At 41.5% G+C, this 24,912-nt stretch overlaps 3 protein-coding genes across 4 annotated transcripts; 2 read left to right on the forward strand and 1 right to left on the reverse strand.

Moving 5' to 3' along the window:
* Positions 1–460: 460 nt before the first annotated feature.
* Positions 461–4,236, reverse strand: LOC310928427 (phospholipase A and acyltransferase 3-like). Its single transcript, XM_083890965.1, has 5 exons — positions 4,157–4,236; positions 3,184–3,255; positions 2,952–3,060; positions 2,508–2,776; positions 461–1,710 (listed from the first exon to the last, which is right to left on the reverse strand). Exons 2-5 carry the CDS (start codon positions 3,196–3,198, stop codon positions 1,585–1,587), a joined length of 519 nt encoding a protein of 172 aa, XP_083747091.1. The 5' UTR covers positions 3,199–3,255; positions 4,157–4,236; the 3' UTR covers positions 461–1,584.
* A 1,083-nt stretch (positions 4,237–5,319) lies between these two features.
* ints5 (integrator complex subunit 5) lies at positions 5,320–9,706 on the forward strand (the record flags this gene model as incomplete). The annotated part of the gene is made up of 4 exons (XM_083891201.1): positions 5,320–5,421; positions 6,284–6,536; positions 6,708–8,681; positions 8,990–9,706. The coding sequence occupies exons 1-4, from the start codon at positions 5,345–5,347 to the stop codon at positions 9,704–9,706; spliced, it is 3,021 nt and encodes a 1,006-aa protein (XP_083747327.1). The 5' UTR covers positions 5,320–5,344.
* A 1,401-nt stretch (positions 9,707–11,107) lies between these two features.
* On the forward strand, positions 11,108–23,609 carry ganabb (glucosidase II alpha subunit b; the record flags this gene model as incomplete). Of its 2 annotated transcripts, XM_083891520.1 has the most annotated exons (25): positions 11,108–11,127; positions 12,370–12,471; positions 12,563–12,671; positions 13,286–13,413; positions 14,092–14,271; positions 14,433–14,498; positions 16,086–16,143; positions 16,229–16,310; positions 16,400–16,496; positions 16,617–16,797; positions 16,893–17,046; positions 17,389–17,624; positions 18,098–18,224; positions 19,746–19,825; positions 20,007–20,147; positions 20,378–20,474; positions 20,760–20,861; positions 21,170–21,413; positions 21,932–21,996; positions 22,207–22,283; positions 22,393–22,467; positions 22,592–22,705; positions 22,812–22,921; positions 23,170–23,270; positions 23,500–23,609. In XM_083891520.1, 25 exons carry the CDS (start codon positions 11,108–11,110, stop codon positions 23,607–23,609), a joined length of 2,856 nt encoding a protein of 951 aa, XP_083747646.1. The 2 variants fall into 2 exon arrangements, with proteins under 2 accessions (XP_083747646.1, XP_083747647.1); XM_083891521.1 differs by lacking the exon at positions 14,433–14,498.
* Positions 23,610–24,912: the final 1,303 nt, after the last annotated feature.

Raw genomic sequence — 24,912 nt, forward strand, 5'->3', positions numbered from 1 at the left:
TGATGTCATATGCGGACATCGGTTTGACATACTGTATATCGAGAGCACATAGAAAAACACATTTTAACAAATGTCTGGGTCTCAGGAGGTTAAATACCTCAAATACATCTGCAATATTATAAAGCCAAACTTCTTATTTTAAGTAATTATATAAAAACTACGACTGTATTTTCCATTCAAACACATTTGTGTAGCACAACCCGGAGGGGCCTGACCCAAGAGTTGATAAAAATGAACTGTATACAGGAGTTAAAACTAGTTATAGCTTAATATAAAGGTGTAATTATATGTCAGATTGTATTATCACATATAGCAGTCACAGAAAAACAGGTGAAAATGGCACTGGGTGCATTTGTTTAAGAGAGGACTTCTCTGGCAAAGAAGAAGATTACACAGATACAGTATTTGTTTTTATTCCAACCGCATACAAACAGTTAAGTGTGATAGTTATTTTGTTGCATTTCCCTTCAAAAACCTACTACCTCTGAGCCTTTGTTTGTAGCACACCTCAACACGTTGAATTGTTGAGTTAGTGTTAAGTTGTGTAACAGTGGTGTACGTCTGTGCTCCCGCAGTGCTTTTCCTAGTAGTTAAAACATCATCAGTTATCATTCTCCATATAAATATGATTAAAATACTAAATACAAAATAGCCAGTATTATACACTGTGTGCACAATTAATAGGCAAGTTGTATTCCTGAGCAAATACAGTTAATCCAAACTGGTGCCATGTCAATATTCTGCCATCTTTAATGCCTTTGCTGGCTAAGCATAAGAGTACTTGGATGCATGAGATGTGTTGTCACATACAAATCATGGCCTTCATGAATGATGCAAACTTTTTCCTGTACCACTGATTCAAGAAAGTATCTCCTAAAAACTGGCAGTAAGTTTAGGAATTTCAAGGTGTATCTAGTTCATCCTTAATGACAGCAGCCCATACCAGTACTCCAAAGAGTCAAGAATCACTCTCATTTCATCTGTCCATGAAACCTTTGGAAAAATCTGTCTTTGGGTATTTCTTGGCCCAGTCTTGACGTTTAAAACGTAGGAGTCTTGTTCAGAGTTGGTCGTGTTTCAGGCTTCCGTACCTGGGCCACGACTCTGAGAACTGAACACTTCAGGCAGGTTGCATTGCCGGAATATGACACCACTGGAGGTAAATCCGTATGTGCCTAATAATTATGCACACCTTGATATAGGGTGTTGATCACTTTAGGCCCCACCCTCCCTCACCTAAAAATGTTTAAAGTCAATCTAGCTTTCAAGTTCATATAGCTTGGAGTTTGGAAAATAAGCATAAAAATAACAATAAGCTCAAAACACTCACTTGCCTATTAACTGTGCATGCAGTGTATGCATGTGATTTAAATTGATATGCTGCTGGTGATCTGTTAAAGGCACAGTGTGTCGAATTAAGCGACCTCTATCTCAAAAGGTGTTTAGTTTGACCATTACAAACATGGTGAGGACTTGCTTCTGATGTAAATACAGAGGGCTCATGTTGTTGAATAATTCCCACATTTAGGTGATTATATTCTCAAAAAAACTAATAAAAAGAGAACAGGTGAATCCAGACTTTGATCAGTCTGAGTCTGGGTCCTCGGTGTGTCTGTTGCGTCCCGACAGCTGTCGTATGAAAGCTACAGCGCCAAGAGCCACGATTGCTACCGCGCCAGTAGCTATGAGCGCATTTTGAGCATCACGCACCTGCAGAGACAAACACAATCACATCTTCCAGTAAGTGAGCAGGAACATGGAACATGATGACAAGAGTTGAATATAGGGAAATGTATCACACTAGCAGATTGGGGCTTTAGTTTAGAGAATCCTTACATCACTAAAAATGACCTTTTAAATGTGTCAGACTTGAGACATCTAGGCTATGGTGTTGAAGATATTTACATAGATGTAATATTTTCTGACAAAATATCAAATGCATGTTTACATCAGATTACACGTGTGTTTATTTTGTGTTGTTATCATTTTTGATAGCGTCTTACAGGGATAGTTCTGGTTCTTTAGCCTCTTTTTCTAACCCCTTGACAGACTTTTCAACTAGAAACTGAGATTGGTAACCTTCTCACTTTCCTGCACCAAAGTCTATATAGAAACCTGCAGTTGTAGCTCACAGGGACATGGGAGATGATGGTCTACAGCTTCCCCGTTTGGAAATACTATGTTACTTAGGCAAACACTCAGGTTAACACTTATGTCACATAATAACTGATAGAGGTAGCAATGGATCGACAAGCTATGTGTGCTGTGATGTTGTGATATAAAATTGCTGATTTTCTCAATGGACTTTGGTGTAAGAGTGTTTACAAAGCGACACAACCTTCAGTGACTGGTGTTATATATACAGTATATATACATATACACACATATACGTATATACACATACACATATCTGTATATATATGTACAGTATACTATACATATACATATATGTATGTATACACATGTCTGCATGTTCTGCATGTAAATCATATCTTGACCAACAGTACCTGGCGGGACTCTGCCTTGCCGTAGCGCAGCTCAGTGGCGAAGTGCTCACAGTTCTGACTGCGGAGGCTGTATGGCTGCACACTGCCCACCAGTGCCTTAGCCTCCTCCATAATAACCGCAGCTGAGTGAGGCTCATACTTGTCATCCAGAATGTTGTTTATTTGCCATTTGTCGGTTCCCACCACATCCCACAGCCGCTCTCTCTTCACTATGGCCTTATCACAGGTGACGGACATAAAACTACTGGCACCTGCTCCTGCAACCTCACCTGTGAAAAAAAGGGAATGAGCACAGAAGACATGATCTGTGAAGGGTATATTCACTAAGTAATGTATTTTGACCTTTGTTTCAAAGTGGTTTATGGATTATTTCTAAATCAAGGTGCTTTCTGTTCCATATTGTATTAGGACTCATGAAACAGTCAGTGATGAGGTTGGACTTACAGGGTGGTGCCAAGTGAACGACATAGCCCTTTCCGATGTACACAGCCCAGTGCTGGTAGTACCCACGGAAGATTTCTATTAAATCTCCAGGTTGTGGCTCCGAGTCATACTTGGGTGAGAAGACACAGAGAAAACAGTTAAAATAACAATACTTTAGACATAAAACACACATAACTACTATCACATACACCAAAATAGAAATTGTGTATGTTCAGTTATTTTGTTTCCTCACCAGAATTGGTGCCATTCCAGTATCTGCTTCGTCTGAAAACCTTTAACTGGTTCAGTGGTTCACATACAGCACCTGCAAGAACAAATCAACAAAGAAAAAAATAAGCAAAACAAACCTTTTCCCTTGTTATGTTTCACTTTCACACAAAAAAGAGAAAACGTCATAGTTTCCAATGACTTCTACAGCTTAAATGTCCATTTAGACTAAACAAGGGTGGAGTATAAGTGTATATTTTGCCCTACATGTATTTGTCATGTCAGGAGCATGAGTCACTCAAAGCCAAAACTGAAATTGAAGACACATAATGAGGAAAGTTAAAGTAAAAGCAAGTGAAATCTGCATCAGTATAGAGGGAGAAGAAAGAAAAACAAGTTCTTGTTTTCCCTCTTATAACTAATTTACATACAACGAAATAGAATAAATCCTAGTTTCCAATTAAATCCACAGCTTAAATCTCCATTTAGAATAAACAAGGGTGGAGTATAAGTGTATATTTAGCCTGGGTTAGGCCTGTCAAAAGTAAATGAAACCAAAACCTGAAACGAAACAAAGACAGGAAATGAAGCTGCAGACAAGTGGAATCTGCGTTTCCATAGAAGCAGATAAATAAATACACATTTTGTGACATAACATGGTGAAACTATACGTACATTATAGTTTGCAGCAGGGAGAACTCAAAAGCATCTTTTTTTTTAACCTTTGATCTTTAAATATCTGAATAAAAAGAATAAAAAACCTCACCTGTGTTTGACATCAGGTAAGACACAAACTACACTATTAGCGAAAAAAAAGGAAAATGCGCATATACATATAACGTTTTAAGAAAACAGTGAAGAAATACAAGTATGCTAGTTTTATTAGCATCTCTGTACTCTGTAGCAGTGCTGACGGCGTTACGTCAGCGATTACGTCGTAAACACACAAAAGTAAAACCGTCTCGGTTCAGTGATGTTGTGACCGGATTAGATCTTACCTTCACCGCACGATTCGATCGCTTCCTCGGAGTGAAGTGAAGAGTTCTCCCGGTGGTGACACGACAGAGCCTTAATCATATGACTGTTGCTCTCTGTCACACCTTCACAATAAAAGCAGCGCTATGCCACTATAACAACTCATACTTACCACAGTCGTGGTGGTGGAATAGTTATAGTCGTGATGATAACGAATATTTTGAATCATAGTGTTGTCGACAAAAAAAGAGCTGGCGAAACGACATTGATCTCTACCAGGGACCGTCTACAAAGATTATTTTTTTAAATGTTCAAAAACTACACCATAATGCAGTGTAGTGTCATGAAACTTTCTGTAAACGTCACTTACTGTACATGGTATTACATCACTCGGTTGTAAAATATGCTCTGACATAATTCTGTTAATATGTATTAGTAATAATAACGTCATCGTAACACAGTGTCATGAAACTATCTGCACATAGCGCGCTTTTATTTTGAAAGCACTGCACTGCCTCAGTATGAAAAGAAAAGAAAACTTAACAAAGGAGCATTGCTTGTTTATTGCTTATTATATGATTATCACGTTATACGTGATACTGATCCAACTGTGACCCCAATACGCGGTACAATAGTACAATAGTTTGTGCTGAAAAAAAATTACATAAGACACTCTATATTGCACCTGTAGCCTCTGTTTACACGTTTTAACATGGTAATGGAAAAAACTACAGAGGATGATACATTACATAATAATAAATAAAAGAAAGTAAAAAAGAAAGACTAAATGATTTAATTAATTAATAAAGGAATTAAGAAATGAATAAAAAATCAAAATCGACAAAAACACAGTACATATTTTTGGGTTTCTTTCTGTTATTATTATTATCATTATTATTTTTTTTTTTTTTATTATTGTTATTATTATTATTATTATGTCATTTATCGTCCTCTATATTAAAAAAAGCGGTCTAAACGCTCTGTGTTTCTACCACTAGGTGTCACCACTGACTCCTGATGTCTGTGTTCTGTTTGCTTTCCTCAGCGACGAACAAGTGCCACCTTCCGGCTCCAGAGCGCCGCTTCCCTGTATTTGTGTCCAGAAATTGGACATTGGAAATTGGAGGAAATAACAAAGAACTGACACGATTGTTCACGCCGAAGTCGAGGGAAGATCTTGATGCGATTATTTGCTGTTCAAAGATCGAGCGATGTCCGCGGTGTTTGACGGGAACCCGCTGAAAGCGATGCAGAGCTCACACGCTCATACCCCGCAGACCGCGCTGAGGTGAGTGCTGGAGTTCCGCGACACACTTTACCCACTAAAGTCCACGTTGTTTGTCCTAAGTTTTTATAAAACATAAGCTGTTCAAAGTGTTATTACATTGTTCTGCAGAGCCAGCTGACCAAGAAAGTGGCTGGAGGTTTCACCACAGTACAATAATAAACACAGTAAAGCACCACTATCTGCTAATAAATGTACAGTGTTTTGTTCATGTCCGGTTTGTTTGACAATGATTTAAGGATTAACCCGGTTCAAAACTAAAAAGTATGTTGTATCTGTAGGTCAGCTAGGGCAGGGCGTTATGGGAAAAACCGTTATCACGATTAAACATGAAGAACAACATCTAAATAACGTAATATTAATAATTATGTCAGTATACTGTCAGATCATTTAAGATGACACTGCTTTGGAGTAAAAGTTAAAAACAAACAAACAGTGAATGGACTGAAAATAAACCACTTGATGGAGAAATAGAGCAGTCATGTGTTGTTTCTCAAAGAATGTGTGTTGTTATTCAATTATATATCAGTCCTGATTTACTCAGACAGTCAGGCTCTTCCTGGAACTTCCTCAGGAAAGCTTTTTTCCCCTGTTTGAATCCCAACCACATTTGATACACAGGGCGGTCACATGACTGAGAAGATAAGACAAAAAATAGCAAACCTTTGCTGCTTTTCAACATGCCACTTTTGGCTACTTCTCATGTTTCAAAGCCATAAAAGATCATCAACAATGGAAATATTTATGCTTTTATTTACTGTTGTCAGTGTAATAATACTTTTTCATGTATATTAATCCCTCCCTTCTGATGTCGATGACTTCCCACTTTAAAAAGCCTTTCTTCTCATTCCCCGCTCTCATCTAGTACACACGAACTCTCTCAGGAGATCAAGTCTTTCATCAGTGGCGTCGATGCTGTTCAGGGCCGAAAGCTCAGCGTCCGGGAACACGCTCGCTGCGCTGTGCGCCTGCTCCGCTCGGTCCCGGCCTGTCGAGGTGCTGTGCTGGAGCATCTAAGGAGTGTGTATGACGAACATGTCAACGCTTTTCTGCACAACCTGGAGACGGAGGGGGATGCCAGCTCTGCGGTCAGCGCCAACCTGGAGGACATCATACAGGTAGAAGATACTCATGAAGTCTTGTAAACTCAAAGTTTACATTGGAAATGAGAAAATGATTAAACATAGTCAGGTTAATAAGGATTATAGGCAATTTTATAGATTGGGGGATACATTTAAGGTCAAATAATTGATGAAGTGAAAGTGACAGATATTTTTCTTTGTCTCTAGGAGGTCCATGGTGTGCTTTTAGAGTTCATTCGCCTCAACCCCCGGGCCTGGGCCCCCCTGGTGTCTTCCTGGGCTGTGGACTTGTTGGGCCAGCTGAGCAGCAAGCATGCTGGCCGCAGGGTGGCCCCCCACTCCTCCAGCCTCAACGAGCTTCTCCAGCTCTGGATGTCTTGTGCTGCCACCCGATCCCTTATGGAGGCCTACTCACAGTGTCTGGCTGCAATGCTGGCCTGGTGCCCAGACGCCTGTGTGGATGCACTGTTGGATACCTCAGTCCAACACTCCCCACATTTTGACTGGGTGGTGGCTCACATTGGGTCTGCCTTCCCTGGTACTATCATCAGCCGAGTCTTGGCATGTGGACTCAAAGATTTCTGCTCGCACGGTGCCAAAGACCAAGGGATAATGGTGATGGGAGTGGATAAAGGCAACAGAGTGCCCAAAATTGGCTCTGTGGTGGGAATCCTTGGACACCTCGCAGCACATCACTCAGACAGCATCAGGAAGGAACTTCTCAGGATGTTCCAGGAGAGCCTGAATCCATCCAGTCCTCTTTCTCCCACTTCATCCTCCACTTCCTGGGAAAGTTCCCCTCAGCTTCGCCGAGCTGCAGTACCGTTTCTGCTACAGCTGGCTGCAATGTCCCCCAACCTCTTCGGAGCTGTCTCTGCAGAGCTAGTAGAGCTCTTACACCCCCCTATCCTTCTCCAGCTGCAGGCCTTACTGCAGGGCCTTCCCAGAGAGGAACTGGATAACATGCTGGGTCTTGCTGTTCACCTCATTAGTCAGAGTCCATCAGGAGGTTCCCGGGTGCTCCGTTTCCTGGCCGACACTGCAACTCCCGCATCAGTCATCATTTCTGGCCCAACGCCCTCCCCACATGAAGGAGTCAGAGAGGGTTGTGACCGACTCCTTCAAATGCTGCTTCTGCATCTCCACAAATTGGTCTTCAACCGCTCAGATGTAGAAGGAAATCCCCATAAGTCTCATCTCTCTCAGCCCCAGAGGGTGATTCCCTTCTTGGAGGAGCTGCAGTCTCATGTGGGTGAGCTCTGTGCTGAGACACTGCGGCTGGAAAGAAAGCGTCATCTATGGCTACATCAGCTTCTGTGTCTCCTGTCCGTCTATGGGGGTCCCACTGTGGCCACTGAGGCCCTCTGCCAGTTACTCACGCAGGCTCGCAACCTAGAGGAGCTGGCTCTGGCCTGGCAGCTTCACAGTACGCTCTCTTCATGCATGACTGGACTTATTCCTGCCGCTATAACTCACTGTGTGGCCCAGATCCACACACACATCCTGGGGCCTCGGCAGTTGAGACAGCTGCTGCTTAATCTGGCTCTAGCCATCCAGAGTCAGGATGAGGAGAGAAGAGGATCAGTGGGCTCGCAGTCCTCCATGGCCATCCAGGTGTGCTCAGCTGTCTCAGGACACCTCCATGATTTTGGCCCACTTCTTCTCCATGGTGACCCAGCTGTATCTCATGCCACAGTGCGCCTACTGTCCTGTAGCCCCCTCCCGCGCACCTCCTCCCCAGCACACTTGCTTCTGCTTTCCCGGGCTGCTGTCAGTCATTTCTTTCTGGCGCTTCGGAGAAGGGGAGAAGGGGCAAAGGGAGGGAGGGATGGCGGACAGGCAGCTGAAGCGGTGAACTATTCTGTCTTGCTCCTGTCTCGTTTAGCTGCGTACTCCCCGCTTTCTCTCAAGGCAGTGCTTCAGCAGCTGGTCGAGGGAGCACTTCATAAAGGGAATGCTGACCTCTTTGGAGGGCAGATCGCAGACATGTCTGGTGCTCCCCTGCCTGCCCCCTCTGTGTCCCCTGATGTTGGAGCCTCCCTTCTGGACATCAACTGTCGGTTCGGCACCACTGTCAACTTCTCTGGCAGCGTGTGGTCTGTATTTCATGCAGGGGTAATTGGGAAGGGGCTTAAGGCCCGCTCTGCCACACAGCTGCCTGACCCATCTGGGGTCATCCAGGTGAGATGGACACTTTGTGTACTGGAGATAAAAGAGTTTGAAGCAAAGTGTAGTTTAGAAAAAAATATCTCTGCTTTCACCACAGTATACCAGAAGGGAGTCACATTTGTAGAATGCATAAACTTTTCTTTTTTGTCTTTTTGAAATAAAATCAGGGGAGATAATTGCTCTTGTTGGGTGTAGGTACATATACAGAACTGTAGAAATACATACATTTGTATACATTAATTATTTAATTCCTTCACTGGTTCCTGGCAGCAGAAGGCCATAATTCATGAATTAAGTTTTTTTTTTGTTGTTTTCTGTAGAACATCCAGACCCTGATTGTCGTCGTAGTCCAGTGTTGCAGCTCCTCTGGTCTCAACGGCTCCATCAACGGCTCACGACCATCTGACCCTGATGAACCACCACCCATCAATGCCGAGGCAGCCAAGGTTGTTGCAATCACCCTTGTAGAAAGTGTCTGTCCAGACGTGGCCAACGGGGAGTTGTCTTGGCCCCCAGAGGAGCACGCCCGCACCACAGTGGAGAGAGACATCCACATTCGACGCTGCTTTGAAGCCCACCCGGTGATTTTTCCTCTACTTCAGGTGGTGGCAGCTGGACGGCCGGCTCTCTGCTACTGCTCGGCTGTGCTCAGAGGCCTCCTGGCTACTCTGCTGGCCCACTGGGAAGCGTCCCGTGAGATTTCATCCACAGACTCCCCGTGGCACCTCCAGGCCTCCTGCCTCCTGGTGTCCTGCATGGGAGAAGGCCAGCTCCTGCCTCCTGTGCTGGCCAACGTCCATGAAGCCTTTCCCCACCTCACTCCCTTCGAGGTGCGCCTACTTCTCCTGGCTGTATGGGAGTATGTGAGGGGCAATGGACCGATGCCCCAGAAGTTCGTCTTCAGCTCAGAGAAGGGCCTATTCTGCCGGGATTTCTCACGGGACGGTGACGTGGCAAGATATGTGGTGCCAATTCACAGCGTCTTACATAAAAACATTGACAGATTAGGACATCTGTGTTGGCGGTTCCAGCTCTAGAAAGTAGTAAGGAGCAGATTGTGAAGAGCGGACCACAGGAAACGAATGGATGCAGTAAAATAGATGTGATACTGTTACATTACTCCAAGAGTGGACTGCAAAGTTGCTATCACTGTATTTCAGTTTCGTACAAGTTACACGTGTGTGTGTGTGTGTGTGTGTGTGTACATTTTGTATCATATTTTTCAACTTTTCTAACGGGAGATATGTCGCATGTATTGTACATTGTGCTAATACAAAATTCCACCCACATAGAGGAGAGCCCTGCTATGTTTATTTGGTTGGAACATACAATTTTCCACTCATAGACATTTTTGTATCATCTTCAGATTCCTCGTGTTCTACAGTTATGGCTGCAGTCATCATCTGCATCTCTTGTTTCACATGCCACCACTTCACAGAATAAATTCTCATTTGTTCATTCAATTTGCCAAAAACTGAGCTGAGTTATTACAGTAGGAGAGGATATCGATGGCCAGGCGTTATAGCCATAGTCGGTCATGGATCAGATTTTTCAAAAATGTTTTCTTCTCTTAAAAGTCTAGAACAGAAGAAACATCCAGGGAATGTGACTTGGGCTGGCAGCCACAGGTAAAATAAAGGAAAACAACAACATATGAATAAGACACAAGGTTTGTATCACTCCCTGTGTATACAAGCATCCAAAAAGGAAGGTTCTTATGGCACTACAACAAATATTCATGCAAAACCAGATTAACGGGTCATCTGAAGGATTTGAGAGCAACTAATTTTGCTTTTAATGTATGAATATTTGCTATATTGTGTGGCTTTAAATTGTGAATTTAATATATGAATGAATGAATGAATACAGGCGTATAACCACCAATATTGTTAACAGACTATGCTTGAATATGCACTAGATTGTGTTACTTTAATGAGTTTAATATATACATACATAATTCTTAAGGATTATACTGGTGATGGATGAGCCTAATCTTGAAACAATCTCGATTGATTCATTTTAAAAATAAATAAATGAATCACGTACTGTGCGGATGTAATGTATATATGACTGTTTTAAATGACGGCTTTTGTACTTGAGGGCTCGGATGACGTGGGACACAATGCAGTGCACTCGTGTTTTCGCCGCCTGACTGTGGGATTGGTCAGACGTGGAAATCCGGGACAAATGGTGCACACTGACTGGAGCCTGAAGATGACGTGTAATCCATTCATTCGTAGTTCACATATAATCTTTATTAACAGTCGCATAAAAAAAATATATATGTGGGATTTAACGGGAAAGTCCAGTTAATTTCCAAAATCTTAAATAGTTTTTAACAACTTCATTATTTTTTTGGCGTGCTGTGGCGGCTCTTACTTTTTAACGATCTTTGGCGCAGACTGAAATGGGCGGAGTCTAGCGGGAGCATAATCAATATGGCCTCCTTCACAGAGAGGTAAGACAAAGCATATCCGTTCTTTCATCTCGAATTTGTCGTCTACTTGACACGTTTGCAGTGGTGGGGAAGCCGGCTAGTGTCACTCTGGGTGAATAATCAACACTTTCAACACAATTCAACATATTTCGGAGATTATCGGTCGCCATGACGGAAAAAATATAGCAAAAGACTAACTCCCCTTCAATTGACTTAGCGGCTTGACAGCCTGTTAGCATGTTGCCTTTAAAGTCTCCTAAAGGTGGAAATGTAACAGACGTCGCTGTCAGACAGACACGTGTTAATACATCCACATATAAACGAATATACACTACTGCTGCCAGGTTCATAGCCGTGTCGTTGTGTTGTTATTTCCCAGAACGTCTTTAGCATGCGAGCTAGCAAGGATTAGCAGATGCGTTGGCTAATTCCGTCGCTTGGCTTCATGTCAAAGCACATTATATCGCCGGACTTTGACGGAGCAGTCGGAACTGGACTTAAGTCTCTCTCTGCGTGATTTAAGAGAAGCACGGGTCTGGTTTCAATTGTTTAAAATCGACAGGGTGTAGTTTCAGCTGTGTGAGGAAACGGGAAGTGGTTTACTGTACTCTTTCTTTTACAAATGTGTTTGCCCACGTACCGAGAGAGAGCGAGCGAAATCAATATCTCACTGTGCGTTTGTGAACCCCTGGCTTATCTATATAATGTAGTTAGACAACGACGTTGCTCAACCAAGTGTGATTGTGAAACATTGAAATGGATTGGTGGGTAGTTTGAGTAGAGGTAATTTGTGCCAGTCATTCCCAAATATATTTTAGTTTTAGTCAAACAGTCCTAGGCTCTTAATTGTTTTAAGTTGCATGCCAACAATACAGTGGTGATTGATTTGTAGAACATATCTATTGGAAAGGGCTGCAAACATTTTGCTCTTCTTGCGATTTATGATCACAGGCCATTTTATTGGGTTTGCAGGACACATTAATAAGTGACAGGAGTGGAACCAGGTGTGGTCTTCACCTGACATGGCCCATCTGCTTCAAAGTTTGACATGTCAGAAATGTTCTTCTGCATACCTCGGTTGTAGGATTGGGTGGTCCTTTTTGTAAATTAAGTATATCGCTTTTCAGCCAAGTTAAGATTATTGTGAGAATGTGTTTGAAAAACTTTCCATTGTGAATTGGATCACAGTGCTTTATCATCATTAGAAAGTGATTCCCAATACGAAAACACTGGTTGAAATTGTGTGCTTCATTCGCTTTGTAGGATGGCATCTGCCTTCATACTGTGGCTGGCTGTGTGCCTCAGTGGGTCGTGGGCTGTGGACAGGGGCAACTTCAAGACCTGTGACCAGAGTGCCTTCTGCAAGTGAGTGCAAGATGAGGGAAACCATAATACTTGAACTTGCATACAAGTCAATATTGCCAAATAAAAATTGTTCTTATTAAAATTTAAATAGGCGTCAGCGAGCCTTGAAGCCCACTGAGTCTCCATATCGAGCCCTTCTCGAGACCATGGAGCTGACCAACACTAGACTCACCCTGCAACTCATCAACGACAACAACAAGGTTAGTCACACTTGAGTGCGATTTCTAAGGGTACAGTTTGGTCTCTTGGGATCAGACCCAGACCCCTTCTTCCCTTCAAAATTTCAGATCACTGAAAATATACCCACAGTTTCTATCAAGCCCTTTCCCAGAATGACTTCTATTGATAATATTTTAATCTAAATTTGCCATATAAACAGATAACCTATTCTTAGTTTCCTTTCTTCCTCCTCTTCTATGAGGTTTAAGACTGCTTGCATCTATGATTTTGCTTTACTGCCATCTTCTGGAACTAGAAAACTACAACTTCCCAGTCTGCCATATTCTTTCTCGTCTCTTCAGTCTCATCCTCTCACACACACACACACACACACACACACACACACACACACACACACACACACACACACACACACACACACACACACACACACACACACACACACACACCTTTCAGAATCAAAACTAAGGCAAGACAAGTGTAAAGCTGAAAAAAAGATGGCTGCTTTCTGATTAAGGAATATGAGAAAAAATTCAATTCCTCTGCACCTTCCTTTGGTTCTCCCGGATGTCTCCCCCCTTTCCTCTCATCTTTTGTCTCCCTTTCCACTTCTTTCTGTGTCTTTGGTTCTCAGGTGCGTCTACTGCTTGAGCTCTACCGTCTCCAGGGAAACATAACAAGGGTGAAGATTAATGAGCTGAAGCCACTGAAACCTCGCTATGAGGTCCCAGACGTGCTCATCAGGGAGCCACCTACCGAGCCGTAAGTTTCCCTTTGGAGTTACTGTGATGTGGGTGGGTGAGTGGAGGTTTTGATAGTGGCTGTCTGAATAAGACGTGACAAGCAATCTCTGTTTGTACACATACTACACTAAGGGAAAAACCCTGCATATGTGGTAGCATTTATACTGTCTACATGTACATCACATATTGTCGTATAGTATTATAGTATATATAGTATATATAGTAGCTATATTTTGCCTACAAATTGTATCAGCTCTTTATTTATAAATTATTATTTTTTCTGTTGCCCTTTGTGCTGCAGTGTCTATTTTAAACAATCAAATTAATGACTGCTGCCAGTAGTTGTTGGTTTGCTGCCACATTCTTGGCCTACTTGTCTGTAAAAATGCCAATTATTTAAGTAAATGCATCAAAAAAAACACCAGAATTTTATGTGGTTGTAAATGTTGAAAGGAAACAAATGTGTTCTTTGCTGCTGTTCGAATTATAGCTGGACTAAAAAAGTGTCTGGAAATTTCATTAAACAAAAGAGGTCACTTTAATCTTTCTATTTCACTTCAGACTTCAAATTGATGACAGTATTCATAAGTTTCAAGTTAATAATCGACAAATTGTGTTTTTTGTTCTCACTCCTCCCAAAATAATGATAATTCCACCTTGACCCTCATGTCCTCTTTCCCTCCTCTCTCTGCCTCAGCCTGTCTCTGTTGTCTCAGGATGAGAACGGGGTGGTGCTGTCTCTGGGGGCAGAGTCTCAGAGGGTTATTATCAGCGCCCGTCCCTTCCGACTGGACATCATGGAGGGAAGTGAAGTGCTGATGTCGCTGAACTCGCGTGGCTTGCTCGCGTTTGAGCACCTGAGGATGCGCAAGGACACGTGAGAAACCACCTATTCACACACCTTCACAAATGCAAGAGCTCTCTTTTAATCCATGGTCTCACTTAGTGGATGATTTATATTTTTGTTCCCATGAAATGGTTTGTTTTTGAGTACTGTCTCTGACTCGTTGTTCTGTCCTCTTCTCCCTATCATCCTAGTTTCTCCTATAAAGTAACTAGCACAGTGGCTAGTGTGTGGGATAATATCAAGAGGGTATTCTCTAGGTAAAGTCCATTAAGATTTGTAAGTGTGTATTCTGTTTCTGTTTCAATGCTGCCAGTAGTGACATAAAATTTAGGGACTCCCATCACACCAAGAACTGTATTTATCCTCAAATAAATGTGAGTGAGAGTGAAACAGAGGGTTGTGGGTGAGTGTGTGCATGGCAGTGTTTGATTTGATCCAGAATTAAGAGATTAGTCTGGCCCTGACTGTTACTGTCCTGGAAATTTTGATGGATCATGTAAACAGTGACAGACGTTAAATATGTTGATTGTTTTCTATTTATTTCATGAAACAAAGAAAAAAATCATCCTGATCATCGATAAAACATATTCACTGCAATATGTCCCCGCAGGCTCTGCTTTAGGCTTTGTAATGATTTTACTGTAGAGACCTCTCTGTCCAATTACTAAATCACACACACACACTTATTGTGTCACTGAGGCAGCTCGTCTTATAAACTGATTCTAACACTGAAACTGCATGACTGACCCAGTCTCACTCTTTATTAGTTATGTTGACTAAGCTGTGCTTGTTCAGTTAATGGAGAGTGCTAACTGTAGAAGTAGACAAACCATGCTAGTCCTGACTACAGACGTATTTCTGCTTTCACACAGATACTTTGTGCCTTTACTAGGGCTGAACAAGGAATCAAATCAAAATAACATTTTCATACTTCGCAGTTAGCAAACGGCAAAGACTGCAAATTCATCATTCTATTTCTTTATTGTTCACTATTTTATGCCAATTTTAAAAATGCTGGACATAAATGTTACAGTCAAATAATATGTTCTCGTCCTAGCATTAGAGTGTATTGCTTAATATTCTTATGGCATATTGTTTTAAATGTATAACACAGTAAATATTTAACTGTTTGAAAGTTTGAAATTTGTATTCAAGTAAATATTTTCGTAATTTGTTCAGCCCTAGCCTTTAGGGCATCGTTATCCATTTCCCAAACCCATCAGCAACATCTCTGTCTTTGTGGTTATGTTTCTGCAATTTCTAGCTTTAAGAATTTTCTTTACTAGGGAACATTTCACTATGGTGTAGCGTGCTTCCTTGTAAATGTAAAAAAACAAACAAATCTTTGTCACTGACTCTTGCATGTGTGTTGCTAGAGCTCATGCACCTCCATAACTGAAGGCGACTTCAAAAACATTTGCAGTGCAAGGCTTGTGTGAAAGGTCCTTGGTGCTCCACCATGGCCTGGAATACACCTTGGTATATGTTGGGTCTTCTGGGCATCAGTTGGTTCTTTTTTTAAATCGGTTACATGCAGCCTTCAGACCTTCTGTCTCACGAGGCCTAAGTCATAATAGCCACAAGGTACGGAATTGCTCAGTCCCTTTATCCTTAAAGTTTAGTCAATCAAGACCTTGTCAGAGTATACGTGTTAGTTGTCGATGTCAAGTCAGGAGACAGACGTCAACCTCCCTCTTTTTGTGTCCTTTTCCTTTTCTATCATAATTAAATCATACTCCCGTCAGCTTCTTTTCACAAAAAGTTGATTGTTTTATTTTTGTTTGGTTATTGGGAGTGACGCTCATTTCTTTTTCCTGTCCCCTCCTTGCCTCTGCCTCTATTAGTCAAGCTGAGTCAGAAGCCGAGAAGAAAGAAGAGGCTGATCCAACTAACCAAGCTGAGGTACAGCTTTTCCCTCTTCCACTCATTACTTTGAAGACTCAAGTTTTTACTTATCTAATTACTGATGTTCCTGTTTGTGTGTCAGGTGGCAAAAGAAGAAGATGAGAAAGTAGATGATGGGATGTGGGAGGAAACCTTTAAATCGCACTCAGACGGCAAACCTCATGGTAAGTTTGTGCATGTGTGTTAAAATATTTAAAGTGCAATTTAATTATTTGTCTTCTTCATCTGAATATTGGCTGTTCTCACTCTACAGGCCCATCTGCTGTAAGTTTAGACTTTTCTCTGCCAGGGGTGGAGCACGTATATGGCATCCCAGAACATGCCGATACCCTCAGGCTCAAAACGACAGAGTGAGTGGCAACATGTCATATTACACACATAGAATTTAAGTAAGAGTTTTCCTCCACATTGGTTGGTACATACATGTAGTGTGCACTGCACCGGATCAAGCCTGAATGTGTGTGTTCCAGTAATGGAGATCCGTATCGGCTCTACAACCTGGATGTGTTCCAGTATGAGCTGTATAATCCTATGGCGCTGTATGGGGCTGTTCCTGTTATGTTGGCCCAAAACGTCCAGCGGACCACTGGCATCTTCTGGCTCAATGCTGCAGAAACCTGGGTGGATATCAGCTCCAACACGGCTGGAAAGGTATTTCTTCTCCACTGCATGTATTTTCACACAGCCAGGAGATGAGGAACTTTTGACTGCAGGAACTTGAATTTATCTGCTTTGTCCCTCCACAGACCGTGTTTGGGAAAATGCTGGATTATGTTCAGGGCTCCAGTGAGACACCACAGACAGATGTGCGTTGGATTTCTGAAAGTGGCATCATCGACGTCTTCATTATGCTTGGACCAACACCCAAAGATGTTTTCGCTCAGTATGCCTCCCTTACAGGTAGGAAATAATGATTTACTGCTATTGACATAAAAAAAATTTGACAAAGGAAACTCCTTCTGAAGTGCTAAATAATCTCTGACATCACCCAGAAAATGCAAATGTCTTTGCACCCCCTAATAATTATATTAATGTGTAATATCAGAAATAATTTGACTTATTTTGAAGAAACAAAATCAATGACTTGACTGTAAAAAGCGAAAAAGATGATATACCACTGATTCATTATTTTAAACCTTCACCTTTCAAATCATATGTGCAAATAATAATTAACAGAATTAAATTCACTAACAAATTCTATATTGAGGCATTTATTCTATCTATTCCTCTGTCATACCTTAGGCACCCAGTCTTTTCCTCCCCTGTCTTCCCTGGCTTACCACCAGTGCCGCTGGAACTACAATGACCAGGAAGACGTAAAGGCAGTCGATATGGGCTTTGATGAGCACGACATCCCTTATGACTTCATCTGGCTTGATATTGAGCACACGGATGGGAAGCGCTACTTCACGTGGGATCCACACAAGTTTGCGACACCAAAGGAAATGCTGCAGAGTATCATGGACAAGAAACGCAAGGTACATGTCCTGATAAATAATTTAGATTTGCGCTTAAAACCGACTGATGGAAACACAGAAATGTTGAAAAAGTCTAAAAATGTTGCATTAAATTTTATAATTATGGCATATTGATTAAAAATAGATGATGCAAATGATGCAAACTTCCCTCCCACTTCTGTACTGGAAAGATTGTAGAAATGTTCAAAAGGGCAAGAGGAAGCTGTGTATGATGAGTCAACATTTCTCACCTTAGCGCTAGAAGAAAATGAACAGTGAACTAACTACCAATAGTCGCTTTACTGCAGTTAATTGAAACGCAGATAAATTCACATTTTCGTTTACTGAATCTTTCAAAATTCTGTTAAAATCTGTGATTAATTGTGACGGAAACCTTTCTAGTGTCAAGATGCACAACCTCCCTGTGTTTACTTTCTTGGTCTGTCAAGACTTTCTTCTGAATTTCCTGTTCAAAATGATTTCTTTCCTATTAGATGGTGGCCATTGTGGACCCTCATATCAAAGTAGACAGCAACTACAAGATCCATAATGAAATCCGTTCTCGGGGTTACTATATCAAGAATAAAGATGGTGGAGACTATGAGGGCTGGTGCTGGCCTGGTAAGAGACTGATCACTTAACATCATTCACTTGAAAGTGTGTGAAAAATGATGTACAAGTCTTTTCTTTTATAATATAATTTAAGTAACTTTACATTTATTGTAATATGATTTATGTGTGCAGAGATTTTCACCATTACAGCTGATATATATGGCGTCATTATAGTGCCATATTCCGCGAGCATAAAAACATAATCAGCGAGCAGAAAGACCACTCTCCGCGCGCTCGCGAACACTCTCCGCGCGCTCGCGAACTCTCTCCGCGCGCTCGCGATCTCTCTCCGCGCGCTCGCGATCTCTCTCCGCACGCTCGCGGTCACTCTCTACGCTCTCGCTGTTTCTCTCTATAACTTCTGCTCGCTCGACTTTGCTGACTTTTGGCACTGGGGGGCGGGTATTGAATAGACGCCCCGTAACACCCCTCCTTTCTGATTGGTCACTTAAACGCCTGGGTCAGAGCCAATCCGAGGCAGAGTAGGGCGGGTCATCATTGCAGTTGGTGGCAGAAGAATGTGATTTAGAACGGCGGACGGAGATGTCAGAGAAAAAAGTGAAAGAATGAGTAGTATAAATAAAATTGACTTTTTCAAAACTACTCATTCTTTCACTTAATTAAAATGAAAAAGAAAAGGACATTTTAATAAAAATGAAAAAGACAAGGAGATTTTAATAAAATAGGTTGATTGATTGATTTATTATTCTTAACATGAAATGCAAATGCATTTCAGTTTAAATGTTAGACACGTTTTGCTTCCATAGAAACTGTTGGAGCTATTTATTTATTGTTATTATTTAGTGCTGTTTAGTTTAGTATTTTTGTTTAGTGAGTAGTTAGTTTTGGTTATTCTGTGCAACAGTGGCCTTTTGATTCACATAATTTGAAGTTTGATTTGAAATCATTATTTGTTTGACAAACGGCCACTACAGAAACTATGGGAACTATGAAAGTCTAGTCTGTTTTGATAACCCATGTGCTTTGATTTCAAGGAGCCTCCATCCTCCCTTGAAGCAAGTTCTTAATTTAAATATCTGTCTGTTCCTCTACTTACTTATTTTTTCTCCGTTCTAAATCACATTCTTCTGCCACCAACTGCAATGATGACCCGCCCTACTCTGCCTCGGATTGGCTCTGACCCAGGCGTTTAAGTGACCAATCAGAAAGGGGGGGTGTTACGGGGCGTCTATTCAATACCCGCCCCCCAGTGCCAAAAGTCAGCAAAGTCGAGCGAGCAGAAGTTACAGAGAGAAACAGCGAGAGCGTAGAGAGTGACCGCGAGCGTGCGGAGAGAGATCGCGAGCGCGCGGAGAGAGATCGCGAGCGCGCGGAGAGAGTTCGCGAGCGCGCGGAGAGTGTTCGCGAGCGCGCGGAGAGTGTTCGCGAGCGCGCGGAGAGTGGTCTTTCTGCTCGCTGATTATGTTTTTATGCTCGCGGAATATGGCACTATAATGACGCCATAGATAAATCAGTCCTCTCTTTCACTTTTTCCTCTTTCTCTTGGGAATATGTAATGTATTTTTTTAGGTAGCGCCGGTTATCCAGACTTCACCCGTGCAGACATGAGGGCCTGGTGGGCCAGCATGTTTGCCTACGATCAGTATGAGGTCAGTGTCAAGACCACCTTAAAGACTTTTCTGTAGTAATAAAGACACTCTTATAAACATGACATCGCAACGCTCCATGGCATTGCCATATTTTAAATATTCTGCTATTGGCCACTGACTCTCGCCCCATTATATAGTCGGTCTGCCTTTGAGACTTTAACAAAGTCTGTCCACTCTCCAGGGCTCTATGGAGAACCTTTACACGTGGAATGATATGAATGAACCATCGGTTTTCAATGGGCCTGAGGTCACCATGCACAAGGATGCAACGCATGGAGACTGGGAGCACCGAGATGTGCACAACCTCTATGGCTTCTATGTGGTGAGTGCACACTGTTTCAAAATAATGATTCAGTGAACTACAGAGAAGAATGACTTCGATGAATAAGAATCCTCACAGACAAATTACATTTTTGTTACCATTTTCCAGCAATGGGAACATGAATAAATCTGTATATTTTTCCAAAGAGACTTCAAGCTTTAAAAATGGGATGTTGCTTAAAACAGTCCCCCAAATGGTCACTATAATCTGCTCATTTGTACAACCTGCAGCAAATGGCCACAGCTGAAGGTCAGATCCAGAGATCCGGAGGGGTTGAGCGGCCGTTTGTCCTGACCAGAGCCTTCTTTGCTGGGTCACAGCGCTATGGTGAGCCCTTCACTTCTTCACAACTTATCACATAACTATATTTTACTTTTCTCTTATCTTGGCAACACACATTAATTCACCTTTGCTTTACATTGAATTCGGGACAGAGGTCATTTAATTTTGTTTATACATTTGAAATCATCATCATTTACCTTTTTTTATATATATATATTTAAAAGCTGAAATTGAATGTTGCCGTTTAAAATAAATTATATTGATTATTGTGTTGATGGAGGCTATTGTAGAGTAAGGCTTCGATCAGCATGTCTGTTGTTCTGTCCGTAGGTGCTGTGTGGACAGGAGACAACGCCGCTGAGTGGGACCATCTGAAGATCTCTATCCCCATGTGTCTGAGTCTGGGTTTGGTTGGAATCTCTTTCTGCGGTGGTGAGTTTTTAATCAAAACTTTTGTCCAAGTCATCAATATATATGTTGCTGCTGTTATATTTAACGACCTATGAGGAGTATTTGTTTCTGTTTTTATTATTGTACAGGATGCACATTTGTATTGTTCAGAGTGCGGAACTTGTATATGTGATTGGAGAGCTTATTTTGTTCCACTGCTCCTGTATTAAATAAAGTAAATTTTGTACATGAAAATCACACAATTTCCCTTGTCTGCTCCAGCCAACATCTCAACACGCTCTTGTTTTGTTACTTCAAGTTAAAACGTGTTCCCTTCTTTGTCTCTGTAGCTGACGTTGGTGGCTTCTTCAAGACGCCCAGCAGCGAGTTGCTCGTGCGTTGGTACCAGACGGGGGCGTATCAGCCGTTCTTCAGAGCCCATGCTCACCTGGACACACCCCGCCGTGAGCCTTGGCTGTTTGGTCCTGAAAACACTGCATTGATCCGTGAGGCGGTGCGCCAGCGATACACCCTCCTACCCTACTGGTACCTGCAGTTCTACCAAGCACACAGCACTGGAGAGCCTGTCATGAGGTGAGGAGAGAGTGGGCAGGATTATGCATTAACATTGTTTGCATATATTGCATTTAAATGACATTGTGTTGATGTTTCAGGAGAGAATATTTTACTTTGTAGCCTTATTATTATTATTATTATTATTAATATTATTATTAACAAAACATAATTTAAGAAAAACCTTTGCCAAAATAATTTGGAACAAAAAAGTACAGTGACGAGCTGATTCCTATAATCCGTGTCATTGATTTGATGCCCTCTGCACGTCTCAACATATGACTGAACAGATCATGAAGTATAGCTGTATTAATAGTTGCATGTAATTACACATTACAAATGGAAAAAAATCTAATAATGCAGCCTGTGAGCACAAAATAAAATGAGGGGTTAGCTTGACTTCACCACAAATGTCTTGACTTAACATGACATATTGTAGGTGTAAAGTATTCCATCTTGTCTCGCTGGCCACAGAATGGATATGTTCTAAGGTTCCTTGATTTTACTCTTCTCTGCTCACATGTGCATCTCTGTTGCAGACCTCTGTGGGTGGAGTATCCTCAGGATCCTGCTACTTTCGCACTCGATGACGAGTTTCTGATTGGTGAGACCCAGAACAAATTGTTTTCTTCACTTCCTCCAGTTATTGATCACATCCACCTGAGAATCTCTGCAATGTGGTGCAAAACAAATATTTAATATATTTGTAGGTGTATGTAAGAGCAGTTCAGATACAAGAGAACCAGCACTACAAACCACAAACGTAGTTGAAAACACTGTTAGTTGTCACTGAATTCATTGAACTGTTTCACAGGGAGAGACTTGTTAGTGCACCCAGTTACAGAGGAAGGAGCCAGGGGAGTCACCGCCTACCTGCCTGGTAAAAACGAGGTAAGAGGAGTTTTTCTTAAAGTACATAATGTTATTATCATATGTGCATATTTATTAGTACTAAATAGTGCTCATATGTTGTGTTAATCTATTTTTTGCCCCCCATTAGGTCTGGTTTGATGTCAACACCTTCCAGAAGCACAACGGGGCCCAGAACCTTTACATTCCCGTCACCATGAGTTCTGTACGTTGCTCACAGATATACTGTATAGTCCTTTTTACTCACCACTTCATCTGAGTGATTTTATTTGTTTTTACATTCTAAATAATTTCAGGTTTTAATATGAAGCTGTGTTATCTTTTGTCAGATCCCTGTTTTCCAGCGCGGCGGCTCCATTATTCCCAGGAAGCTTAGAGTTCGCAGGTCCTCCACCTGCATGGAGAATGATCCCTACACTCTATTTGTGGCTCTCAATCCCCAGGTAACTCAAACGTGTACGCACACAGCTGTCGGCTCCTGCTTTTGTGACTTGTCACATTCGTAGCATGTAATTGTCATTCTTGAAGTTTTGACCTTTTGTCTGACAGAGAACTGCAGAGGGTGAGCTCTACATTGACGACGGCCACACATTCAACTATGAAAAGAAGGAATTCGTCCACCGGAGGCTGTCGTTTGTCAGCAACGTTCTCTCCTCTGTGTGAGTCATACATACTCCTCATTAAGACGGCTGAATACTTGAAGAAAAGAAAAACGGCAGTGGGAATATAGATGAGATAAAGATAATAATGCTTCAGCTGAGTTGGCACTGGAACTAAATTACATCGCTAGTTATGATTGTTATCAAGTTTATGACTATAAATAATCTTAACTATTTTCAGTCTGCCATACACGTCTTACTTTACATTTTTAATTTCACTTAAATCCACGCCTCTGCTTGTTCCACAGTGACATGGCTCCAGATGCCCAATTTTCTACCCAGTCCTGGATTGAGCGTGTTGTAATACTGGGAGCCAGTAAGCCCAGCAAGGTTACCCTTAAAACTGCTGGTAAGTGTTGCACACACAATTTTACTTGAGGCTAATTGATTTGGGTAAAATATATAATTGTGATTATTCTGATTATTCTTTACTTCACATGAATAAAATGTCAAAAGACGCCGATTTTCATGTTGGATGTTGGAGGTGTTTTTTTTTCTTCTTTCTTTTACATGTATGACTGAAATGTTATATTTAACTGCCTACTTTCCTCCTAATACTGTCTCTCTTGGTTTTGTAGATGGTCAGGAGAGCCAGCTTGAATTTGACTTTGACGCCTCCATGTCTGTGTTGACGCTTCGCAAGCCCGGCATGAATGCAGGGGCAGACTGGACTGTGACTCTGAAATAAACACAGATGAGGAGGAGGAGGAGGAGGAGGAGGAGAAAATGACTGAACAGAAGAGAGGAGGGAGGGAAGGCACGGATGCCGGGTTAACAACAGATGGACAACAGGATAACCACCATGGAAAACAAGGACAAACATAGTTAACTTTTCTACACACACACACATTTAGAACTGTTAGAATGTCTTTGCCATGTCCCTCTTCCTTCATTTCTGTCAGACTATAATGCCTAACAGAAAAGGTTACTAGTAGATAGATAATTTGTTTGTGATATTTTTTCAGAATGATGAAGACTGAGCAACCAGAATTGGGTCCTTGTAATTAATATTTTGGGTCAAGAAAGAAAACATTCTAGCACTTTTTCTCTTTATATTACGTTTCCACCCTGTCGGTGTCAGAATGAAAAATCACTGTGGCAGGGATTATTTGCCATTTAAACTATGTACGGTTCACACACTCGCTCCACCTGCTGGTGATTCCCTTGATTTGTTTTTGAATCAATACTGTTCATACATTCATTCCACTTTGCTCTTTTAAATCATGGGGCTTGAACACCATTCCTTATGGCTCTATGCAGTTTTTTTTTTCCCCTTAAATTTTCTGAAAAATGTTAGTGTAAAAAAAAACAAAAAACAAAAAAATAATAATTTCTTAATAATATCGACCGCTTCATTCATTGTTTAGCCTCTCCCTGAATTCCTCAATGAATAATGTGCATGGAAATCACTCGTCTCTTAACTTGATCAGGTCATTCAGCTGCTGCACTGATGGGATTTTCAGGTGTGGCAGAATCACTGCAGAGGCCTGAACCACTGATGGTGTGGATCACCCCAATTTTTTTGTAGCTTTTTCTTGTTCACTAGAATATTTTAATGCACTTGAAGAAGAGTGAAACTTAAACATTGTATAGATTTTCATGTGTTATTTTGATGTTGGAATTCTAATCCTTAAAATGTATGTCTCTTGCAAGTATCTGTTTATAACCTTCTGATTTACATGAAAATCAACCCCAAATGCACACTAAGCACTCATAAATATTCAAACGATTCTTCAGAGACTCCAGTTTATGTCCCATCTAGTCAAACGATATGTCCATTATAGAGATTTCATATAAATCTATGTGTTGCTACAGTCTTGTTGGTGATGGCTTGAACTGGCGGATACTGTAAGTGAAGGAACAAATATCAAATGTACTTTAAAAGATGAGACAAAGTGAAAATAAAGTTGACCAAATGTGAATTTAAGTCACTTGTTTTGGCTAAATTATTATTTCATTGAGACCTCATCCTTTAATTTTATTAATATACA

This window comes from Microchirus variegatus, assembly GCF_963457635.1.
Source record: "Microchirus variegatus genome assembly, chromosome: 6".
In the NCBI taxonomy this organism is placed as follows: domain Eukaryota; kingdom Metazoa; phylum Chordata; class Actinopteri; order Pleuronectiformes; family Soleidae; genus Microchirus; species Microchirus variegatus.

Coding starts and splice junctions, on each gene's coding strand:
- LOC310928427 (XM_083890965.1), bottom strand. Junction 2,777..2,951: donor CGTTCACTTGGCACCACCCT/GTAAGTCCAACC, acceptor TTTTTTTCACAG/GTGAGGTTGCAGGAGCAGGT. Junction 1,711..2,507: donor GCAAGGCAGAGTCCCGCCAG/GTACTGTTGGTC, acceptor TTGTCTCTGCAG/GTGCGTGATGCTCAAAATGC.